The following is a 25,784-nucleotide window of genomic DNA, read 5'->3' on the forward strand; positions in this document are numbered from 1 at the left end:
CTGCTGCACTGCTGCTAACTTATTCTAACATATACCTACTCATGGCTAGCATGGTGGTACAAAATAGACTTTAAGGAGTCTTGGTTTAATAAATGAATGATTAAATGAATGGCTGAATATTAAAATGCTTTATTGAGAATCAATAGTCTTTTTCATATAGCACAGGAAGGAATAATGGATTCAAAAGTTTACATAAGTCAGCTATAATCTAGGGCAATATTAACAGCAAATAACAAGGACTGATGCATCCTTGACCCTAGCCCACCTGACAATTTCTAATCTCCTAGATTTCCATTTATGCAAATACAGCCTTAGTTTTCCTAAGTGTCTCTGCTAAACCTTAAACATATTAACAGGAGTGGCATAGTCATATGAGATATGACTGAAGTTAGTAAGTTTATTCGGAGAGAAAATACAATGAAAAGAATTGAATCTTTGCCTCCTTAACCTTGCTGAGCCAACACAAAGTATGATGTAGTGTTTTCTCTGTGCCGGTAGAGGGAAGCACACACTTCATTAACTAGAGAGGCAGTTAGGCTGAATTCCTCCTTCAGCAGCCAGAACTTGAGGAAGTGCTCCAGCAAGAAAGAACCCAGGATTCTTCTACCTCAAACAAAAGTCTCCTGCCAAGATGTTACTCTTTAAATGCTTTTGTGTTAACACTATTTCATCACTTCTACTGCAGATTTCTAACCGTGATTATATTTATGCTTTGATGGGCAGTGTGGCAAAGCAGGAAGAATGCAGGCTTTGGAGCCAGACAGAATAAGTTTGTACACCTGCAATCCACCACTAACTAGCTGTATGATTTGGTCCAGTTACTGAATCTTTCCAATCCTTCTTTTAGTCATCTTTAAAACACTGATAACAAGACCTACAGCATGGCGTAAGATCAAATAAATATACAGGTAACAGCTGGATGTTTTCTAGTTGTCTTTCTGTCTTCTCTGTTTCTTTCCATTTAGAAAAAACAAATATCTACAAATGTCTATCATATACAAGGTAAGGTGCCTTGACAGAACCAAAAAGTACGCAGAACCAGTCTTGGATGAATTGCTAAGTGAGACAAATTTGTCTGCAAGGTGCTCTGGCACAGAGCATTCCAATACCAGGAATAATAATAATAATGCAACGTTTTTTGAAAGTCATAAACATTACACATTATGGAATCATGAAAGTATGGAAGACAAAGTCATTGAGTAATGTGTCATACAGCACTGCAACAGCTGTCAGGACCTGGTAGGAATTCAAGAGAGTTTAGTCCTCATCTACAAAGACATGGAAACCACCTAATTTTCTGTCAAGAGATGACTGGGTTAAAAAAAAATGTGACACACACACAAGAGGATATTATTCAGCCACAAAAAGAAGGAAATCTTGCCGTTTGCAAACATGGATGAAATGTGGGGATAAATGCTAAATGAAATAAGTCAGAAAGAGACAGATACTACATAATATCATTTACTACGTAAACTTAAAAAAAAAAAAAAAAAACTTCAAAGAAGCAGAGAGCAGGTTGGCCATTGCTGAGCAGGGGGAGGGAAAGATGGGGAAGTTGGTCAAAAGGTACAAACTTTGAGTTATTACATGAACAAGCGAATACATTCTAGGGATCTGATGTATAGCATGGTGACTATAGTCAATAAAACTGTACTGTATACTAATGAAACAATATAATAATGACCAATATAAAATGCACCAAATAAGCAGATTTTATTAAATGTTAACAATTAAAATAAGAAAAATACAAAAACCTCCACTATATTGTATGCTTGAAAATTGTTAAGAGAGTAGATCTTAAAAGTTCTCACTACATACAGAGTTCCCATCATGGCTCAGCAGAAACAAATCTGACTAGTATCCATGAGGCCACAGGTTCGATCCTTGGCCTCGCTTAGTGCATTAAGAATCCAGCGTTGCAGTGAGCTGTGGTACAGGTAGCAGGCACAGCTCGGATCACCTGTTGCTGTGGCTGTGGTGTACGCTGGCAGCTGTAGCTCTGATTCGACCCCTAGCCTGGGAATCTCCATATGCCATGAGTGAGGCCCTAAAAAATGAAAAAATAAAAAAAAAAAGTTCTCACCGCATACACATGGTCACACACACACACACACACACACAACACTGTCGTGGTAGCTACGTAAAGTGAAAGTCACACACAGACACACACACACACACACACACACTCACACACTCTCACAGTAACTACGTAACGTGATGGATGTGCTAACTAACCATATCATAAAAACCATTCTGCATTTTATGAATATATCAAATCATCACATTGTCCATCTTAAACTTACACAGTGTCATGCATCAATTATATTTCAATAAAGTTTGGAAAAAAGATGTCAATCTCATCTTCACACATACATAACACACATCCCTCAAGATGCTGTTTAATATTATTTATCTTAGTATGTTTTCCATTTTGAAAAATATTTGAGCATCATTTTCCCACAATAGTTTGTATACATGAAATTAAGTAAAAATATATTCTAATTGCTTAGTCTTATCCAAGTCTTACAGATTTTATCACTCAAAATGTTACCATTGGTTTTTATCTTGCTTTTAAGTTAGAATCCAATTTTATTCTTAGTGTTTTAAGACAGATCTGCCTAGTACTGAGAATTTCTTCTAATTCCAAATTAATTCCCATTAAAAATGATAACTTGCATTAATAAATTTCCTAGGATAAACTACTTGGTTAGGATTTATTGGTGACCCACAGCAAAGTTTGTCCAAGTAGACACCAGTCCAGCAAGAATCACAAACTCACCAGGGTGTGAGGTCAGCTCTAACAAGGGCCTCTGCCTTTGTTCTACCCTACAATTCCCCTTTTATAACAAAATCACTTAGACAAGCACAATGTGAAATGGGAACCAAAAAGACAGCAAAAAGGGATGAAAAAGATCCATTCCACCAAAGACACCAACAAAGTGGGAACCAATTAAAAAAAAAAAACAAAAAAAACCTCGCAGACCAAAATGAGAATAAACAGCTGAGAAATTCAATGTAAAGGCAGCAGAGTTCAGACTCAGTGCTCACTTACCGCATCAGTGTGGACAGGAAAAGCTGTGAGTAGTGAGGCAGAGACTCCTCTCTGCCTTCTCAGGGCACTCCTGGTCAAAGGCTGGGTCTGCAGCAAGGGGCAGTGCAAACTGTCTCCCCTGGTCATCCAGGAGACCTGTGGAAATAAGTAAGTTCGCCCACGTGAGAGCAAGAAGAGACAGTTCATCAGAGTATTCTCTAGCAAGGGGGTCAGGCCCCATCACTTGTGTTCGGGAGGATGTGGTATATATATATACACAATGGAACACTACTCAGCCATAAAAAAGAACAAACTAATGCCATTTGCAGCAACATGGATGGAACTAGAGACTCTCATACTAAGTGAAGCAAGTCAGAAAGAGAAAGACAAATACCATATGATATCACTTATATCTGGAATCTAATATACAGACAAATGAACCTTTCCACAGAAAAGAAAATCATGGACTTGGAGAATAGACTTGTGGTTGCCAAGGGGGAGGGGGAGGGAGTGGGATAGACTGGGAATTTGGGGTTAATAAGATACAAACTATTGCCTTTGGAATGGATAAGCAATGAGATCCTGCTGTGTAGCACTGGGAACTATGTCTGGTGACTTATGATGGAGCATGATAATGTGAGAAAAAAGAATCTATACATGTACGTGTAATTGGATCACCTTGCTGTATAGCAGAAAATTGACAGAACACTGTAGACCAGATATAATGGAAAAATAAAAATCATTATAAAAAATAATAAAAAAAATTTTTTAAATTAAAAAAATAAAGGCCTCAGAGAAGTGGGAAGGCCTTCTCCGGGAAGCAGGGGTGACTTCAGGTGGGCCCCGACTGGAGGCTGTTGGCATGGAGACGTGGGGGCTAGACAGAAATGCAACATCCTATGTGATTGGTTACTGGTACATATTTGGTATTCTCTAGTTAGTTCAAAGTTGGAAGAAAAGGCAAAAATTAGGGAAGCTGTCATGGCTTAGCCATTTTGGACCAACTGTCATGTGGCTATGTGTGGTCTCCTGGACTGGTTGCTACACACAGCAGTCTGACTTCTTGGGCTGGGGTTCTGCTTGGCTTCCTCAGCTGATTACTGCAGGTGGTAAGTCAGGATTTTATTTTTATATATGGTCTGGCCAGTGTGTGTGTATATTTAGTCTCTCACTAAAAGAGAAATAAACATAAGGCTGGGAAGATGTCTTCCTCAATCACTGAGGTTTCCTAGTCTCTGACTTCTGAAATCTCTAATTTCTTACCTCCATCATCTTGGATGAGTCTTTTATTCTCTGTAAGCCTCAAATATCTTATCTGAAAAATGACCGGTTTCATCTAGAAAATAGTTTCCAGTCTCATGATGTAAGTGTATAAATGGATGGGAGAAACGGTCTTGGAGAGGGGAAATTAGGTAGCAGTGAGAAACTACACAGAACCCTTAGGCTATCTTATCCATGCAGGAAACTCAAGTGATGGGAGTATGTTGCTCAGGAAAATGTTGCTTGGTGGGTATCTGGCTATGGGGGCAAAGTGGTTGAAAACCACTGGCCAGTTATCTGTCAGGTTCATTCCACTCGAACTGTAGGAAGAGCCAATTCCCAGCTATAAACTCCCCAACTTTCAGTCTGTACATGACTACCACTAGTACATATAAGAGTGAGAGCAAAAGTAAACACTGTCCTAATGATCTTCATGGGGTCAACTGGAAGGTCCATGTGGATCGGGGGCCAAGATCAAAGAGTGATATTGATTTAGCCATTAAATTCCTCTTGGTTTTCCAGGCTCACTAATTTTCATCCGCTTCTCTGTCTCAGGTGCTTAACTGTCCTTCTGGAGCCAATGCCTTTACTAAAAGTTAAATCACTATTAATGTTTATTTCTAAACAAAATGTGACGTGAAATGCTATGTTCCGCTCTCTTCAGATTACTGAAATAACAGTAGTTATTTGAGTAGTTTTGCTTCATTTGTTTTGAGTAGTTTTGCTAGAAAGTGTGATGAATTTTCCTTTTCTTAATCTTGCTTACTTAGTTATATATGCACAACGTTAACCACTTGTCTATTTGATAAAGATTTATTGTTCCTAGTACTTACCTAGGTCTAAGGAAACTGTCAACAAATAAAAACAGGTAAGTTGTAGCCCTCAATGGGGCTTATGCTCTAATGCTATAAATTGGATTTAAATATTGGAAGTTCCTAAGATGATAAGTACTAGGAAGTGAGATAAAGAGGTACAAAATGGGAATTCCCATCGTGGCACAGTAGTCAGCGAATCCGACTAGGAACCACGAGGTTGCGGGTTCAAGCCCAGGCCTTGCTCAGTGGGTTAAGGATCTGGCGTTGCTGTGAGCTGTGGTGTAGGTTGCAGACGAGGCTCGGATCCCACGTTGCTGTGGCTGTGGCTGTGGCGTAGGCCAGTGGCTACAGCTCCGATTAGATCTCTAGCCTGGGAAACTCCATATGCCACAGGAGCGGCCCAAGAAATGGCAAAAAAAAAAAAAAGGTACAAAACGAGGAAGTTGCTACTTACATGAAGATGTGGTAGAAGATTTCTAGGTTAAATTGATACATAAACAGAGATCTGAAGAATGTAGAGAAAAAAGCAATACGGATACGAGAAAAAAGGATTTCTGGGCAAAGAAAAAATGTACAAAGGCCCTGAGACCACAGCATCCTTGACTTGTTCCAGACACAGGAGCTGAGGTGTAAGGGAAGGATGTGGCAGATGATCATGGTTTGAAAGGTATGGAAGAGCAAGACCATAGAAGGTCTTGGGGCCATACTAAGAATGTGAGGGTTTGCTCTGAGTAGAACAAGAAAACATTAAAGGTTTTGAGGGGAGGAATGATATGGCCCCATTTATAAAGATCACTTGTGTTCAGAAATGACCAAAGTGGGGACAAAGATGGGGGGAAAAATAATACATTTCTCTTTCTTTGAATATGACATACATCATCTTTCCGGTGACCTTTCCTACTAGATAACTTGGGGCATGATCTACTTCAGACATTCTGTCATGTTCTACAAATAAGCTCAATCACATTTGTAAGATTTCATGTTCCCATTTTTGCTTATGAAAAAAGATAACCACCATCACTATTACTGAGGGACGCCCACAGAGTTAAGAGAGCATCAGGCAAGGAGGGATTCACTCCAGCAAGAGAGTTACAAAGAGTTTCGTGTGAGTGAAGTCTTTTTTTAATTTAATTTTTTTAGTTCTTTGCTTTTTTTAGGGCTGCACCCTCAGCACATGGAGATTCCCAGGCTAGGGCCGAATCAGAGCTACAGGTGCAGGCCTACATCACAGTCATAGCAACTTGGATCCGAGCCATGTCTGTGACCTACACCACAGCTCACGGCAACACCAGATCCCTGGCCCACTGAGCGAGGCTGGGGGTTGAACCCACATCCTCATGGATACTAGTCAGATTCATTTCTGCTGCACCACAATGGGAACTCCCGAGATTCATGTGAGTCTTTATTCTTCAGATAAGTGGTAATCAATGAGTTTTTTTTGGTTTTTTTTTTTTTTTTTTTTTGTCTTTTTTTTTTAGGGCTGCACCTGCAGCATATGGAGGTTCCCAGGCTAGGGGTCAAATCGGAGCTGTAGCCACTGGCCTACGCCAGAGCCACAGCAACATGGGATCCAAGCTATGTCTGCGACCTACACCACAGCTCGTGGCAATGCCAGATCCTTAACCCGCTGAGCAAGGCCAGGGACTGAACCCGCAACCTCATGGTTCCTAGTCGGATTCGTTAACCAATGTGCCACGATGGGAACTCCTCAATGAGTTTTTAATTAGTTTAGTTTTTTGTTTTTAAGCAGAAAAAGAATGACATGGCTGGATCTCATTTTCAATAGACTATTTGGGTGGCTTCGTGGAAGGTGGATGGAAGGAAGAGGCCAGGAGGTGTTAGATGTAGCAATTAAGAGGTTGATGAAGGCGTTCCCGTCGTGGCGCAGTGGTTAACGAATCCGACTAGGAACCATGAGGTTGCGGGTTCGGTCCCTGCCCTTGCTCAGTGGGTTAAGGATCCGGCGTTGCCGTGAGCTGTGGTGTAGGTTGCAGACACGGCTCGGATCCCGCGTTGCTGTGGCTCTGGCGTAGGCCGGTGGCTACAGCTCCTATTGGACCCCTAGCCTGGGAACCTCCATATGCCGCGGGAGCGGCCCAAGAAATAGCAACAACAACAACAACAAAAGAAAAAAAAAAAAAAAAAAAGAAAGTGATACCCTGAAAAACACTATGAATAAAGAGGTTGATGAAGACTGACACTAGAACATGGGCAGTAGTGGCAAAAAGAATGGATGGATTAGAGACATTGTGAAAGGGCAATGGACAAGTCTGGCTGACTTGATATGGACACTAAAGGAGCAAAGGAAAGTCTAAGATTTCCTAAAATTTTCTGTTTTGCCAGATTGGGTGAGAAGTGACATAACTAACTGAAACTGAAATTACAGGAGAAATGGCAAGTTTCTCTTCTTTCCTTTTCCTTTTTTTTTTTTTTTTGGAAAGATAATGAGGTTTGGATTTTAGCATTGTTTGAGTTATAGGTGTCTAATGAAGTGGGAATACAGGCAAATACATGAAGACCAGTATTTGGAAGTTATCATGGCATAAGTGCCAGTTAAAGCCTTGGGAGATGATGATCTCATTAGTGTTGATGTCTGCAATGAGAAAAAGAGATTGCAGACTGACTCTAAGAGAAAATACTAGTAATCAAGAGGCAGGTCAAGGTGCGCCTGTGAAAGAAGAAATGATCAACTTATCCAGTGTTCTGAGAAAACCTGAAACCAGGTTTTAGGGTAAGCTATGAGTCAGCCAAGGGTGACTTGAGTGAATATGGCTTCAGTTGACACAACCACATAAAAGAGAATGAAGATTTCACAACAGGGGTGATGATCACGCCTGTGTTTCAAAAAAAGTGAGAGGCTGTATCACAAGTATTATGTCCCCCAGGTATGGGAGTCATGATTAGGAAGTATCCCTCTGATGTAGAGAATAAAAAAGGGATGGGATTAGAGACAACATTCTAATTCGAATAGCTAGCCCACTCCAGTCTGTTATATATTACACAAGAGGTGCTCCACTTGTGAGAAAATAAGAAGACAGGAGAGGAGGTGGAAGAATACAGGCTAATGATATGTAATTCAGTTAGGAGGTCCTGGTCACTTTAAGGACAATATATTCTAAAAGTGTAAAAAGCACCTCACCACCCTTATCCAAGTCCCATCTTGAAAACCTAATAAACAAACCCAAATGTACAACTTTACCAAAATACAACTTTACCAAAATACCTGAGCCCTGAACTAGGCATGTACAAGAAGGAAACATGGGTACAAGAAGAGACATTGCTACTATTCCTTGGTGGCTCCCTCTAACTTGCTCAAAACACACACACACAAAACCAGTAAGAACAACATTTGCAGGGTACTTTTTGATACAAATAATTTGATTTTCTGAGTGCAGTATCTTATTCAACTTCCCAGTAATCCTATGGAGTTGATAATATTGCTAACATAATTATTAAGATGTGAAAAACAAGCCTCAGGGCAAGGTAAGGAATTTAACTTCAGGTTGTTTGGATAGGAAAAGGCAGAGCCAAGGTTTAACTGAATCCAGGTAATCTGACCCCTATGCTCTTGCTACTGTATTAACTGGCTTGTTCAACAGATGACACCTGGACCTTCAATTCCACAGGAAATGAATTGCTATTTTAACTGGAAATTATAAGTTCCCTTATAATTTGATAAATCAAAGTTGGGAAGGACTACACTATCTTGGATGGGGTTAGTGTTCAAAATTTAAACAGTTTTTACTATTTTTTATTCTAAGGATGTAATGAAATATAATAAAAGCATTGAGAAATAAATGCGAATAGCATCTTAAGTGGTATAGACAGTTTCCTCTAAAATTTCATTCAAGTGTCTGCATGCTGCTAGGAATTAAGGTAATCAAGGCTCTAAAAAGTTGTGTGTATACTGATGAAACATATGAAAGGAACGTGTGAATGATTTTAAGGATTTTCTGACTTTTATCAAGATGCTCAGGCAACATGGGTGACGATGACTTACTTAAATCCTGGAGAAAAGTATTAAATAATGAGAGAGTCAAAGAGAAATACTGAGGAGCTCCCTGGTGGCTCAGTGGGTTAAGGATCCAGTGCTGTCACTGCTATGCCACAGGTTCAATCCCTGGCCCAAAACTTCCACATGCCATTGAGTGCAGCCAAAAATAAAGGAGAGAGAGAGAGAGAGAAACACTGACTAATAGAAGAAGGTTTTTTAATGCCTGCAGGCTATATCTACAAAATCAAGTCATTGCACTCTTCATCAAATATTTAAGAGATTTTTCAGGACTATTTTGACAAGACTTTAGGTTTTTAATTTTTACACAGAACTAGAATATAATATTTGGGAAAAGTTGAATACTGTTAACATTTCAAACTAGAGTGTTTGAAGTTGAGGCTGAAGGACACACAGTCTTCTGGAAGATATAGGATGATTTTAGAGAAAGGTTAGGCGGACAAAATCAAAAGAAGTGGTGTACACAACACATAAAACCAAGGCAAAGTATTTGTGTCAAACAGCTCATTGTCAGGGAAAGTTCCTTTCTAGTGGCTTTTCTTCTAAGAGGCAGGAACTCAAGTCTGGTGATTTTATTTCCATTCATATGAACCACATTCAGCTGCTACTGCAGATATCCGGTCCTGCAGGCTGAGGCATACTCATGCAAATTTCTGGACTAATCCCTGATTTCTATAAAGCTACTATTTTCTTTACATCAAGGTTTACAACTTGGGCTGTGTTCTTCCAAAATATCTGGAAACTTATCTATTTATTTCATATTACATTTTTTCCTGGGGAACTTTCACCATACATGAAAAGGGATCTCTTTAGAGTCTCAGGCTACCATTACTAAATGGGAAAGTAACTAATGTCCTTGGTGGTGGTGATGTTTTTCTTACTGGATGACATCTAATTGCTTTTCCCACAGGATGGAACTAGATGACTCTGAACTTTAGCCAGAATAAAGCAACTCTGAAAGTCCAAACTTCATTCTTTCATTGTAATCACTGACTAACACGGTGGCCAAGGGCAAACCAGAGACTGAGAATTTTTGTCACCCACAGAACTGAGACCACGTTACTTGAATAAATAACATGTTAAGCCATGCTTGGCCATTATACTTCCTGCTGAGAGTTGTGACAAATCATAGACTTCAAAATGCCACCATGGGGGGAAAAATGAGTTCTTTAGAGAAGAACAGTATTTGTCTTCCTCAAGTATAACTCATCATTAACAACAAGTGTCTGGAAAAGAAAACAGTTCTTCAATTGACATTGTAACTTTGCCCCTTTTATTAACAACAGAATTTTGTAAAGGAAAATCTGCATGCCCTTATTAGTTCCCTCGATCCCTTGCCAATTGTAATTAGTGAAGTAGTAACTTGCATAAAATATTTTTTAAATGCATAATGCAAACAGGAGAAAATCATGGCTCTTGAAAATTAACCAATATCTTAAAAATTTTTAATACATTTTAAGCTGTGCTAGCCAAGAAAATATATCTATGTATATATATTTAAAAGTCTTTCATAGACAAGAGCAAAAGAAGATGTGAATACCTGGCTTGTAACTTAAAGCTTTGTTATTCTACATAGATGTTGAGTATTAAATATGTATTAAGGAGTTCCCGTCGTGGCCCAGTGGTTAACGAATCCGACTAGGAACCATGAGGTTGCGGGTTTGGTTCCTGCCCTTGCTCAGTGGGTTAACGATCCGGCGTTGCCATGAGCTGTGGTGTAGGTTGCAGACGCGGCGCGGATCCCGCGTTGCTGTGGTTCTGGCGTAGGCCAGTGGCTACAGCTCCGATTCAACCCCTAGCCTGGGAACCTCCATATGCCGCGGGAGCGGCCCAAGAAATAGCAACAACAACAACAACAAAAGACAAACGACAAAATAAATAAATAAATAAATAAATAAATATGTATTAAATAGCAATTGTTATTATCTAAAAGGATATATTTCAGCTGTGTGTTTTCCCAACAAAAACAAAATAAGGGCAAAGTACAAACAAAGTAAAATACAGTCAATAGATTTCAAATTCTTGAATACTTTAACAAGACATCAACTTAGCTGCCTTCTAAATTCTACCAAAAATCACCTTACTATCTCTCAAATGTAGGACTTACTATTTAATTTGCCTTTTTTTAAATGTAAGATCTTGTCCAGATCTTTTTTTTTTTTTTTTTTTTTTTGTCTTTTCTAGGGCCACAACTGCGGCATATGAAGTTCCCACACTAGGGGTCTAATTGGAGCTACAGCTGCTGGCCTACACCTCAGCCACAGCAACCCAGGATCCGACCGAGCCGCGTCTGCAACCTACACCACAGCTCACAGCAACACCAGATCCTTAACTGAGCAAGGCCAGGGATCGAACCCGCAACCTCATGGTTCCTAGTCAGATTCGTTAACCACTGAGCCATGACGGGAACTCCTGCCTTTTTTTCTTAATGGCACTAATTTGCTTCATTAACAATAAGATCAGGTAAAAACTGACATCCAGAATACTTAGATGAGCCTTTAAATGAGTTTTTTTTTCCCCTAGAACAATCAATTTCATTTTCCATACATTACCTCATCGATCTCTAACATTGTTCAAGGGTGACATTATCTACATTTTGCAGATAAGCCTATGTTGCCCCCCCAAACCACATTGAGTCCATTTTAAGATTCAACTAACCAGACACATGGGTGTCTGTCATGTGTTAATCACTTAAGCAAAATTTAAATTTTGTACCTCCTAAATTCCTAAAGGGATTATTCTGTATTATTCTGTCTGAGATAACATGGCCCATTCATCAGATTTTGTGAATGGGTTGTTCCAATTTTGAGGCCCTCAAGGTGCCACCTGTAAAGAGCCTCATTTATGTTTTACCTGGGCATGAACTCAAGATAACGTTGGCCTTCTGGCTAGGTACAGAGAACATCATCACTGAACAGAAAGTATGGTTATGGATAAAATATCTAGACCTTTCAATATTTTGGAAAAGCTAAGCTTCAGATAGATTTCTCAGTGCAGGTAACAGCTTGCCTTGACAACTTGAGCATAGTAACATCATTTCACACAAAATATATGGCAGGCATTAATTTTCAGTGTCAGATCAATTCATTGACCACAACTATCAAGAGCATGAAGAGACTGGACAATTAATTCCTTTTTGACATGAAATTACTATATAATAGAACTGCAACCTTCACTCTTTCTCCAACCAAGTGTCTGATATGCTGCTTTCAGAGGTCATGGAAGGCACGGTACAAAAAAACCTTTGACCAACACACTTGTCATGTCTCTACAATTTTTCATTGATTGGTTTGTATCAAACCATTGTTTTCTTTTTAAACCATTCCCCCATCCTTCCAATAGTGCTATTCCTAAAGTGGAAATATCAGAAAGGCATGAATTTAATTTTAACATCCCTCACCCCTCCCTTGTAATTGAGTTGATCAATTTTCTTTTACAGGAATACGTCTACATTATTTGTATACAATATCTAAGCTTCTATATGTTTTTTTGTTTGTTTGTTTTGCTACTTCCTATTATAAGTGGAGGTAGGCAATTTCCTGAGGCCTGGAGTTTGGTACCCCCAAAGTGTATCTTTAGTGTGAGTTTGACACCCGATAATTCAGAATATTTCAACTTTAAGATACCACCCTATTTTTTTCAGAGCCAGGTGAGAGCATTAAATGGCCTTTACCACACCATACACCTCTATATATATATCTAGCTTAATGCCTGCCATGTAGTGGGCATTCAAGGAAGACTTGTTAAATTAATGAATGAGTTCCTTCTAAAGACATTGTGGTAATGGCTAATTTACATGAATTGATTTCAGCAAGTTGAGAGCAGATTGTATTTGTCAATGTTAGTCATGTTCACTTCCAGTTAACAAAGGTGATTTTTACGTATCCCTGGGAATGCTGACAAAGCAAAGCAGTGTGGCCACATTCTCTTTTGCAGCAACTTAGCTCTGTATTAAGAACAGAGATGTGAGCAAAAGGGAGCTTGGTATAGGGACTGAGAAGGTGGACTTCAGAGCTACAACTTCTGGGTTTGGTTGGACCTGGCTTTGCCCTGGGACCTTGGACAATTGTTTAAACTCTTTTTTAATGGAAGGATTAATAAAATCAACTTCATAGGCTTAATGGGAGAGAATTAGAGGAGTTAAAGCAGCTGAAACAGCTCCTGACACAAAGCAAGTTTGTGAACCAGGAAAGGCAGAGTACCCTCTATCTCTGGTCTCCAATTTCAAAAATGCCATATCCTCATTTAGTTTTCAATTTTTTTTGGTAATTGTTCCTCTTCCCTCTCTCAGTTCATTGAGCTTGAATACAAGTATCAAAGTAAATCCAAATACTTTTAAGTATATTTGCCTCCCTCTCTCATATTTAAAGGTAAATAACAATTTTGAATAGCAGTGAAAAGAACGTCTAAAAAAAGTCTTGCTTATTGCCTCTCTGCTATAGTCCCAACATTTCATCATATAAGATTAAGTCCCAAAACTACTCTATCTTTTCTATGTAAAAGACTCTTAGAGATTCTGGAAAGTGCAGCTCCCTCAGACTATTTGTACAGCCCTCAAAATCAGTTGTGTAGATCACCAACTCTAGGACTTGATTATATTTAATCTTATGGTCTTATCTAATATATTCAATCACCAAATTAAATCTGCAGTCCACACTCATTATAACAATCTCAAGATGAAGAAACTGAGGTTCAGAGAAGACCACACAGCTTTAGGGTAGCTAAGAAGTAGATGTGACTAGTGCTAAAACCATTCCAGTTGTATGTCCATACTACCTACTCAAATTTAGTTAACTTAAATTTACTAATTTTAATTTAAAAGTTTGAATTCACCCAAATAACCTTTTATATTTTTTCTCTCTCCAGCAGGTTGTTTTGATTCTACATCAACCCCATTCACCAGTTAATTTCAAAGGCTTTTAAATGTCAGGAGTTGAGTTGAGATTTCACGACTCTCTAGTCTCTGAACAGGTCATTAGTCCAAAGCACTTTTTAGGCCAGCTCTGCACTCCCTAGTGTCTCCCTATGCCAGTTAAACAGATGCCCACCCTTGATAATATCTACTTAAAACCCAAAGAGTAAATCTTATAAGTAGCTCTGCAGATTTGACTATTGAAAGACTAATGGGTGCATATAAAATAATCTTCTTCCAACTTCTGGGTGTAGGAAAGCCCTAAAAACAAATTAACTTTAATATTTTTCCAAGGTTTGTTAACCTTGCTCACTCAACAGCTGCTCTGCTTTCATAATGAAAGAGAAACGAAGCCATAATGGCCCTAAGGTTGCCAAAATTGGGGGCTGAACAAGCTTTCTGGGCTCTTCAGAACATTCCCTCTCCATCTCCATGAAGTATGATTGTCAGATTCCCAGAGTCTCAGGACGTTTACATCTCAGCAGTGATGAATGCCACAGATAGACAGCAAATAGGTCTGCAGTGAAATTTAATGTTCACTTTAGATGCTCCAGTTCTTATTAGAAAAGGTCACCCATTGTCCCGCTCAGATGATTAATGCAGACTCTTGCATCTTTATGGGATATTTCTGCAATCTGTGCTGTCCAAGAGACTGTTTGTTCCTCGTTTCAGAATCTACCAGTGCTTAATACTCAACATGCATTATGATGGGTGGAAAAATGCCACTTAACAGCTTCAGGTTTCTGTAGATTGCCCTGTTTTTTTGTTTTTTGTTTTCTTTTTTTTTTTTTAAAAAAAAAAGCTTAAATCACAGGGTCCAAAGAAAGCTTGAAGCCCATTTTCATCAAATTTCCCAAAGCAGTTTTCTTTAAATGTATGCTTATAGCATAATTACTATAATAAACAAGCCTCTTTTCAGTGGTACTTGGAAAATGCAAACCAGAACTATTTTCTTTCAGAAGCTGATTAGTTAAATCCTGCCAGGCCAGTAGTAGTAGCAATAATCTGTTCTTATTTCTTATATGAGAAAAAGAAAAATTTCTAAAAAACAAATTCTGTTTACTTTACCTGCTAAGGAGTTAGCACATGGACACACAATACTGCCTGTGATGTTTTTTGAGGTCAGGAAACTCGTCACTTTTTGATGTGAATGTTTTTTGTCATTTTTCTGGCGTCAAAGAGAATAACAGTTTTTAGTCAATTTCCCTGTATCTATGCAAAGAATCATTGGAGGACAAAATTTCCAATGTCGGCCACACAAATTTAAACACCTGCATTTCAATTTCTCTTATTTTTGCTATCCTTACCTCTATTTTGGGGGCTTTATTTCTTCTTTCCCCAACCTGGGGAATTCTGGAAGTACTAAATGGTTGAAGCCCATTTTTATATAACTTTAACTCATGTAACAGCCACCTGGCTATACTAATTCATTACCAAGTTTACACTGTTGCCTTGGAAAATTTTTATGAAACCCTGGATGGAAAGAGAATATTTTCCAGATGAATTTGACCTACAAGAATTTGTCCCATCACTCAAATGGCTTTTTCTCTATGGCATTTTCCTTTCTCAGCCTACTAATGAGTTTGTTGTTGAACTGCTATATGGCTGCTTGATGTGAGTTACAGTTCATAACACTACCAAGTTCAATATTTGTAGGCCAAATTGTTTTGGGTTCTGTCATTAATGTTGGTCACAAAGAACCAATCAAATTGTCAACAGTCAATGTGAAAGAATCAATTATATAGATCCTGCACAGTGCAGGTAGAAATGTAGGTGGTAAAAATGAGATTTTCTTTTCTTTTTACAAGTCTGTCCTATTTGCCAAAGGGTTAAATCAGTTCACTTCAAATGTCATTTGCCTGATTTTGGAACTAGTCATGTGGATGAGCCAAAATCTGGTGAGAAGATAAAAATAATAGGTACTAGTGAGTACTTACCATAAATTGCCCTTTGGTTTAAAGCACACAAATAAGATGGCAGAGCAGGAAAATCCTGAGCTCCCCTCCTCCCAAACCAAAACTACAGCTACATATAAGAAAAATGTCTCTAAAAGTGACCTAAAGGCCAGCAGAATATATTTTAAAATAAATAAGGATATAAAAAGAGGCCAAGATAGTAGAAGGGTAGAGTTGTGGTCTAATCAGAACCCACACCTCTGGGCAGTCACCCACAAATGGGAGGGATGTTGTAACCAACCACAGAGGACCCCTTGAGGAGTGAGGGGAACAAGCCCTGCTTTGGGTTCCCCAGCCCAGGGTGCCAGCACTGAGAAGATGAACCCCCATAACATCTGGCTTTGAAAATCAGTGGAGCTTATGTCCAGGAGAACCATGGAAACTAAGATACTGCTCTTGAAGGGCTCACTCTGATTCACTCATTCTGAGTCCCAGCATAGAGGCAGCAGCTTAAAAGGCAGCTGGGTCATATGAGAAGTTTTCTTTTTCTTTTTTGCTTTTTAGGGCTGCACCTGCAGCACATGGAAGTTCCCAGCTAGGGGTCAAACTGGAGCTGCAGCTGCCAGCCCATACCACAGCCCCAGCAACACCAGATCCAAGCCTTGCCTGTGACCTACACCATTGCTCATGGCAACGCCGGATATTTAACCCATGAGTGAGGCCAGGGATCAAACCCTCATCCTCATGGATTCTAGTCAAGTTCTTTACCACTGAACCACAATGGGAATTTCATCCATTGACTAATTTTAAAGCATGTGCTAGAGGGGCAGGGATCTAATGGAAGTTTCTCTGGAGGCAGAAAAGTGATGGGCATCATTATTTTTATGATGCCTAGCTGGCCAGGTGCTGGAAGGTAACAGTTCTGTCATTATCCATCAATGTAGCTAACACCATGCACCCTACCCTAGCATTCCCCTGAGAACTAGCCCTGCTCAATGTGCCCAAAACAGCTGGTCCCTTCAAAGAGATTCTTACTCCTCCCCCTCTCTGGAAAGACACCTCAGCCAGCTTCCCTCCAAAGCAGTGTCCACTCTGGAAGGCAGCCTCACACACCAGCATGTCCATAGCAGTAGTGGCCAGGCCTTGAAGTCAGCTAGGCTGGGGGCAACCATGCCCACCAGTGTACCTGCAGCAGTCATGGCCAGGACTTTTATAGCCAGTTAGGGTGGGGGCCAACTCCACACAGTGCACCCACAGCAACCTCAGCCCAACCACAATAGGAGGAAACACAGGGGAAACCCCTGGAGCATCTGGCTCTTGTGACCAGTGGGGATTGCACTATTGAGCCCTACAGGACACCATTTACTTCAGATGTAGTAACATAATTTCAGAAACAATTTATATACCTAATAAAGAAACAATTTATATACCTAATAAAGAGAAACAAACACAGAGAATTAGGCAAATGAAGAGACAAAGGAATACCTCTGTAATGAAGAGATAAGACAAACCTCAGAAAAAAAAAAAAAAAAACTAAATGAAAAAGGTAAGTAATTTACCACATAAAGAGTTCAAAGAAATAGTTATAAATATGTTCACTAAAATCTGGAGAAGAATGGATACATGCAATGAGAACTTCAACAAAAAGAAAATACTAAAAAGAACAAATAGGAACTGAAAAATACCGTAACTGAAATGAAAAATATACTAGAATGAATCAACAGCAAGTTGGACGATGCAGAGGATGAATCAGTGATCTGGAGGACAGGGTAGTAGAAATCACTCAACTAGAACAGCAAAAAGAAAAAAATAATAATATTCAGTGACACAAACCAAAACAAAAAAAATTAGTTGCATTTTTATAAATATCAATGAAGAATTCAAAAAGGAAATTAGGAAAACAATAGCATTATTATTTACAATGGTATCTATCTTAGTTCAGGCTGCTATAACAAAAATAACAGAGACTAGGTGGCTGGAAGGACAAATATTTATTTCTCATGATTTGGGAGGCTGAAAAGTCTGAGACTGAAGTGCCAGCATGGTTGGTTCTGGTGAGGGCCCTCTTCCTGGTTTGCAAATGGCTTGCTGTGTACTCAGAACAGTCAAGTTTGGAGGGAGAAGAACACAGGTCTTTCTTGTCTCTTCTTATACAGAAACTAATTCCATTATGAGGACTCCATCTTTCAAACCTAATTACCTCCCAAAGACCCTACCTCTAAATATCATTGCATTGGGCATTAGGGTTTCAACTTATGAATTTTGGGTGACACAAACATTCAGTCCACAGCAGCACCAAAAGGAAAAAAGAATAAGATTCTTAGGAAGAAACTTAGACAAGGAGATAAAAAACATATACTTCAAGCTATAAAATGTTGCTGAAAGAATTTAAAGAAGATATAAATAAATGAAAAATACCTCACACTATAGATTGAAAGAGTTGTTAGGATTATCAATACTACCTAAAGCAATCTATAGACTCGGTGCAATCCCTACCAAAATCCCAATGATTTTTTTTTCTTTGCAGAAATAAAAAAAATTCATCCCATCATAGCTCAGTGGTTAACGAATCTGACTAGGAACCATGAGGTTGTGGGTTCTATTCCTGGCCTTGCTCAGTGGGTTAAGGATCTGGCATTGCCATGAGCTGTGGTGTAGGTCACAGACGCGGCCTCTTCTTATACAGATCCTTATAAGGATCTGGCATTGCTGTGGCTGTGTTATAGAACAGCAGCTACAGCTCTGATTAAACCCCTAGCCTGGGAACCTCCATATGCCACAGGAGCGGCCCTAGAAAAGGCAAAAAGACAAAAAAAAAAAAAGAAAGAAAGAAAAAAATTCAGGAGTTCCCTGGTGGCTAGGTGGATTAAGGATCTGACACTGTCGCTGCTGTGGCTCAGGCTGCTGCTGTGGCACAGGTTTGGTTTCTGGTCCTGGAATTTCTGCATTCTGCAGGAGCAGGCAAAAAAAAAAATTCAAAAAAGTCATATGGAATCTCAAGGGATCTTGAAAAGCTTTGAAAAGGATCTTGAAAAAGAAGAATGACATTGGAAAACTCATACTTCCTGATTTTAAAAATGTATTACAAAGCTACAATACTAGCATAAAGTGTGGTACTGTTATAAAGACAGATATAGACCAATGGAATAGAATGGATATAAAAAAAGTACATATGTACAACACCAAATGATTTTTTTACAAGTGTACCAAAACCATTCAATGGAGAAAATACAGTCTTTTCAAATAATGTTGGGAAAACTGGAAATCCACACTGCATAATTGTACGATTCTGTTTATATGAAACATCCAGAAGATGCAAATCCATAGATACAGAAAAAGTAAATTACATTTGCCAGGAGCTGGAGGAAGTAAAGAATAGGGTTTGACTACTAAGAGATACAGATTTTCTTTGGGAGGTGGTAAAGCTGTCCTGAAATTAGTTAGTGGTGATGCTTCGTAAATATAATAAAAATCATGTTAAACTTGTATAATATATAAAAGTGAATTGTATGTTGTGTGAATGACATCTCAAGTTTTAAAAATTTACAGGGCTTAATAAAACCCAGATCAGTTATACCTGGCTCAATACCAAGGATATCCACCTGCCAGTTTTACTGGCATCAGAGCTTTCTCTATCACACTCCCCAAAAGATGGACAGTAACTTGCTGGTAACCGTGAGTTCTACGAGCAGTTGAGAGCCCAAGTGCAAAACTGGGAAAGTACCCTCACCCCACTAATGATGGGCAGACTAAAACCTTCACCGGACTTGTATTCATTTGCAACACTATGGTCCAGACCACCAGACACACCAATTTGTGTTCCTCTGCCCATTTCTGCTGGTCTTGTTGGTAGCTTGGTGAGGGGATAGATAGATCGGACCAAGTCAACAGAATAATAGTATATTCACAAATAGCCCTGCAGAAAGCTGATACTTCTAATTCATGTGTCCTGAGGTAACTCTTGTTCCACTTCAATTCCACTGAATAGACAGAAGTGTAGAGCTCAGGAATTTTACTTTTTTTTTTTTTTTTTTTTTTTTTTTTGGTCTTTTTAGGGCTGCAGCCGTGGCATATGGAGTTTCTCAGGCTAGGGGTCAAATTGGAGCTATAGCTGCTGGGCTACACCACAGCCACAGCAACACCAGATCTGAGCCGCATCTGCGACCTACATCACACCTCACGGCAACGCCAGACCCTTAGCCCACTGGGCGAAGCCAGGGATTGAACCTGCATCCTCATGGATGCTAGTCAGATTCATTTCCACTGAGCCATGATGAGAACTCTGGGAATTTATACTTTTAATAAATACCCCTGACAATTCTTCTTCAAACTTAGGTTTGATAACCATTGAGAATTTCTGTTAACCTTATATTTTGAAAAATGACGAACCTATAGGAAATTGAAAAATATATAGCACAGTGATTATTTACATAAAGTATAAATATTTTAGATTAGATTCATTAATTGCTAACACTTTGCTGCATTTTTTATCTCTTCTCTTTTTAACCAATTACTCTGTTAGGTGCAGCCATAATGACAATTCAAATATTTCAACTTGTATCACCTAAAAACAAAGACATTCTACTTACAACCACAATTCAATTGTTATATTTGTGAGTTTCTCCAGTTGGCCCAATAATACCTTTTCTAGCTTTTTGGGTCTTCTGGATACAGGAGCCAGTCAAGGATCACAATTGCAATGAGTCGTGACACCTCTTTAGTCTCCTTTAACCTACAATAGCTCTCAGGTCTATTCTCGTGTCACTGACATCTTGCAAGACTATATAATAATTGTTTTGAAGAATGTCCTTCAATTTGAATTTGCTTTATTGTTTCCTAATGATTAGACTTAAACAGTTTTGCTAAAAAAACACGTGTCCGTTCATTATTGATGATGCTAGATTTTCCCACTTAGTGGATTGTGCACCATATTTCTCTGCTATAAAGGTGCTTTTCCCCTTGGTAATTAATTAATAATCTGAGAGTAAGACTTTGAAATTAACTATTTGTTCTTATTCATAAGAATTTTGCACGAGCCTATCTGCTACAATTAACTCAACGATCACAGATCTGTTTTTTTCTGTCGTTAAAACAGAAATCATTAAACTTTAAGTTTTATCATAAATACTTCCCTCTTAATAATTTCCTCTGTACTTTTAACACAGTATCAAAGTCTAAGAAATCCATCCTTCTTTAACACTAATTTTTCTACATAACTAGAATTTAAGATATAAACACTGTTACCTCTTAAAAAAATTTTCAAGTTTAAAAAATTAGTGTTTGGCAGGAAATGTTTTCTAATCCGCGGTTCTCTAAATCACCTTAATTTATTAAATGTGAGAAATGATGGGCTGATGTTTATCATCATTTTATGAAAATGATGTTTTATCTTTGTCCTCTTCATCCACTAAAAGATTATTTTGTTCTGCTTCATAAATTCTACAGATGTTAAACAATATTATAAGATGACTGATTCATTTTTTTTAGTAGATGAAAAACTAACACATTTTAGGCTATCCTTTAAGCACTGCTGAAATACATCTGTGGCTGTGGAATACACTCTTGTGTAGATTTGAAATACACTGAAGACTATAATGTGACAAAGGTATTACCTAGCATTGATTTGAATAAATCTTATCCCATCCGCTTTTTGTATATGTAGATATTTGGCTATTTAATCTTACTCGTGCAGATAAGATTATCTATTTGGCTGTAATGGATATGTTTTGTCATAACAAACTATAAATTTCTCATTTATTTCATTCACCCTTATCTCACCACATCTCACACAATCCAGACATCCTGAGAAACCTCAACTGTAAACGGAGTTCTATTATTTAAGGACTATTAGGATTTTTTTTCCTCCAAAAAGTGCTAGTTTAGAAAGCACCTGATTCTCTCTGTATGTTCTTTCCATTTGGTTCAGTTTCTCTCACTGCCATGTTGACCTGCTTAGCAAATGACTGACTGGCATTGGGATTGGATTAACTCATCATTACCATTCCTTGGCAAGCAGAGGCCAGAGCCCTAGGGCCATGCTGATGTGAGGGGCCATTACTCAGCAAAGACTGGTCCCACTTCCACACCATAAACTACCACTATGCCACTAAAATCCCCATCTGAGCCACAGTTGCTGATGAAGTTCAATAGGACACATATTTATTACTCACCACCCATAAGCAAAGCATGGTGTTAAGCACTGTTGGAGGTAATAAATGTGCCCCTTCCCTTCAAGTAAATTATAAGCCAATAAGAAAATAGGATTTTTTAAAAGTAGCGCTATTGCATCTCAGATCAAGGCAAATGCCAGAAAGAATTAAAAAAGGCATAAAAAGCTATGAAAATTTAAAAAGGAGGAAAGGAAAATTATCCACTAAATTGAGAGCTAGGATCCACCCCTCCAGGTGTTCTGAGAATATGGGATTTTCCAAGGCTACAAGATTATAGGAAGACTTCTGATATAGGCTGTGCTGAGAGAATCACAGCTTTTAAGTAGCAGAAAACCCATTACAGTGGGAACTTATTAGCCCTTACTATTTTCGGCGGATTATTTTTGTAACTTTTCAAACCAAAATTAAAAGATTTGGGCACATTCATTCATTTCATCATTTAATACATGTTATTAAATGGCTGATAGAAACCTGAGCCTGGGCTCAGACCAGGTGTTGTAATAGCCAAGGAGACAATCTAGTTGGATGGTGCATAATAACGTAGCAATTTCACTGCACTGTCTGTGTTGTCTGCGTGTGCAGGTGAGATGTGAGGTCACGGGAGGATCACCACCCCCATTCTGAAGGTTTCAAAGATGGAATCCCAGGAAAAGACACTTCTGGGCTTAATGCTGAAGAAGTATTCCAGCCCAGAAAACAACAGGAGCCAAAGCCTCACCTGTTCCCAATGCTGCACTCCTATGTCACAAGAGCGTCACTTAGAGATATCTGGCTCTAAGGAAAACTCTTTGCCCTCTAGTGAGCACAATAATATAAGTAATCTTCGCTTCCCATTACAATATTATTGATCCACAAGAACACAACATCCTGCTCCACTTAGAAAGCATTTTATTTACCACAATCTAGAGATACTAAGTACTCATCCAAATTAAATCAGCCCTTGGTTAAGTAACGTGCTAGGGATGGCCAGCTGGTCAAATAATTAAGGATTTTATTTTAAAATAAAGAAATAACAAAACTATTTGTGATGATTAGAATTTGCATGACATTTGTTTAGAATATAAATTCCAGTCTACTGGTTGGAGGAAAAGATCAGAAAGGTTTGAGCAGTGAATAAACACGGCAGTGATGACCTGATTATCAGTCTGATTTAGGAACTGCAAAGACAGTCTCAGCTCTGCTCAAGATGCAGCTGAAGCTCATTTTGGATGATCACTGAAGTGAAGGAGGTTGAATGTTCTCAGGGCCACAGTTAAGTGATCTCGGCAGTATCAAAGAGAAGAACCAAAGAGATTTGTTCTAGTTAAAGAAAGGAATGTTGGGAACTGCTTTTGTAGCACTCTGAGGACTACTCTTCTTATTTGCTAATGTGAACTAAAAAATAAATTTATCACATTTGCCAAGGTTTCTACATATACATAATTGAAAGAGGCTCGACAGATTTCATAAGGGCATCTGTGAGCTCCTGTGTATCCATTTGAATGGCTCCCCTGCCCAACCCCATGCATAAAATGGGGAGGGTGATAGCATCTTTTTCTCTCTCTGGGACCCTGTGCTAGCATCAGCTCTTTCCTCTCATGTATCTTCCATCTCTTCCGCTCTGCTGACTTCTCCTCAGCATTTACACGTTCTCACGTCTCAAGTTTTTTTTAACATGAAGGGCATTTTTTAGCCATGCTTTTCCTGACTTCTCTTTTGTGGCTCTTCTTTTCACAGCCATAATCCTTGAGAAACACTCTGCAGTCACCATCTGAACTTCCTTACCTTGCACTGGTTCTCCAGTCTGGCTTCTGCCCCCACAACCTGCTCTCGCTGCTCAGACAGCGGTCACTACAACCCCCTCAATTCTGAAACTGATGGATTCTTTTTGATGCCTTGTTATTTACCTCTTGGCAGCATCTGACTGGTGGCCATACTTCTCTTTGTCAATATCCTTCTTTGGCTTCTGAAATGATGTCCCCAGCTTGTGCTCTTTCTGAGATTGCCAACTCCTGCTTCTCTTTTGCTAGCTCCTTTTCCTCTAATAGCCCTTAAATATTGCTGCCATTAACCTTCTTTTATTAGTTTTCACAGCTTCAAATATCTTCTTTTACTGGTGAGTCCCAAATCTACATTATCAAGATAGGATCATCTGGAGTCTGATGCTTGCAATGCCATCTGCCTGTGCAACAGCTCTACCTGAATGTCACGTGAGCACTTCCAACCCAATATGGCCAAAACCAAAGCTGTCGTAGTCCATTCCTGATTCTTTCTACTACTTATGACTGATCAGGCTCGCCTTCGGGGGATGTTTTATGTCCACCACTGGACTTTGCGCATTTTTAAAAACATCTATTCTACTTAATTGTATGTTCTCTGGGGAAAAGGGCTCTGGCTCACTCATTTTTATATCCACAGCACCTAGCAATGCTATAATTATTTGGGAGCTATGAATGAATGAATGGAATGAAGTGAGGTCCACTAGATGGCCATATTTTTTACACTAAAAGGAAGTGTATCAGATAAGAGTCCCAACACATTGTTGGAGATGCTCCCTGGCAGAACTGCTCAGTGAAAGATCACTTTTATGTCTCCTGGCAGCTCTCAAAACACTGCCGTGTGCCACGGTGTTCTCTCTCCCAGAAGGGTACAAGAATGCAATCCCAGGAGAACGTGTAAGGAGAGAAAAATGCCTATAAGAGCATAGCTATGAGGAATGAGTACGTTTACAAAGGAAACACAGACACATGCTCCAGGGAGAAGAACCGGGTCTCTCTTCTTTTTTGATACTTCACATTCAGCAGACTGAAATCATTCATTCAATAGTAATGGATAACAGCCTTGAAATATGGGAGAAGATTTTAGCATTAAGCCTTACAACATAAAAATCTCAAAAGAAATAAATTTAGTTGGAAAGATAAAATTGCTGTTGGGTAACAGCAGCACTTCTAGCCTTCAAAAGTACATCTATATCAGTGTCAAAGGACCCTTTGGAGTTTCTAGCCCACATTAAAATAAAGAATTATGCAGAAGATTCTAGGCCGGCTAGGAGAGTCACCTCACCTGGTCTATAGGAAACAAGAAAGCCCTGCCTGAAAAAGTGAAACTTGAGCCAAAAGTTAACTTTTAAATTGAATATTGTAAGCAGAAGGAAGAGCTTGTCTTAAGGCACAGGGGAGTAAATATGACATCTCATTTGGGGAGCTATGACAAGTCTGGCAGGACTTCAATGTAATGTGGGTGTTTGGGAGGTGGGAGACAGGGAATGTAACAAGGAGCAAAGCAGGGGGCAGCCTGTATGTTGTGTTTTGTAGTTTGGCATACATGGTATGGGGGCCCTAGAAAGATTCTCAGTAGGTAAGTGGCATGATCAGATTTCTATTTTAAAAAATAATTCTGGAGCCAATGTAAGTGATAAATTTGGGAGGAATATGCCTAGAGGCAGGAAGACAAGAAAACCATTGCAATAACCAGGCAAGAAATCAGATTAGGGGAAGGAGGCAAGGAAACTGATGCAATAGTGATCCAGGAAATTGAATCACTAGAACCTGGTGCATTGTGGAACAAACAAGAAGGGTAGAGAATGATTCCCAGGGTTCTAGTTTTATGAATTCAGTTTGTGTATATATATATATATATATATACACATATATATATATATATACACACACATACTCTATCTACATTTTTCTATTTTCCAGGCTTTGTTA

General features: G+C 39.0%; 1 protein-coding gene across 1 annotated transcript in view; it reads right to left on the reverse strand.

Moving 5' to 3' along the window:
- The window catches only part of LOC146402780 (uncharacterized), an 88,422-nt gene that overhangs the window by 4,245 nt on the left and 58,393 nt on the right, over positions 1–25,784 (reverse strand). Inside the window, exon 2 of the mRNA XM_084964411.1 lies at positions 3,053–3,187. Coding sequence (XP_084820537.1) covers positions 3,053–3,187 — 135 coding nt within the window. The remainder of the gene's footprint in view (positions 1–3,052; positions 3,188–25,784) is intronic.

This window comes from Sus scrofa, chromosome 6, assembly GCF_054392235.1.
Source record: "Sus scrofa isolate SSC_HxYL_T2T_F1_AM1 chromosome 6, Sscrofa_HxYL_maternal_Yorkshire_Landrace_v2.0, whole genome shotgun sequence".
NCBI lineage: Eukaryota > Metazoa > Chordata > Mammalia > Artiodactyla > Suidae > Sus > Sus scrofa.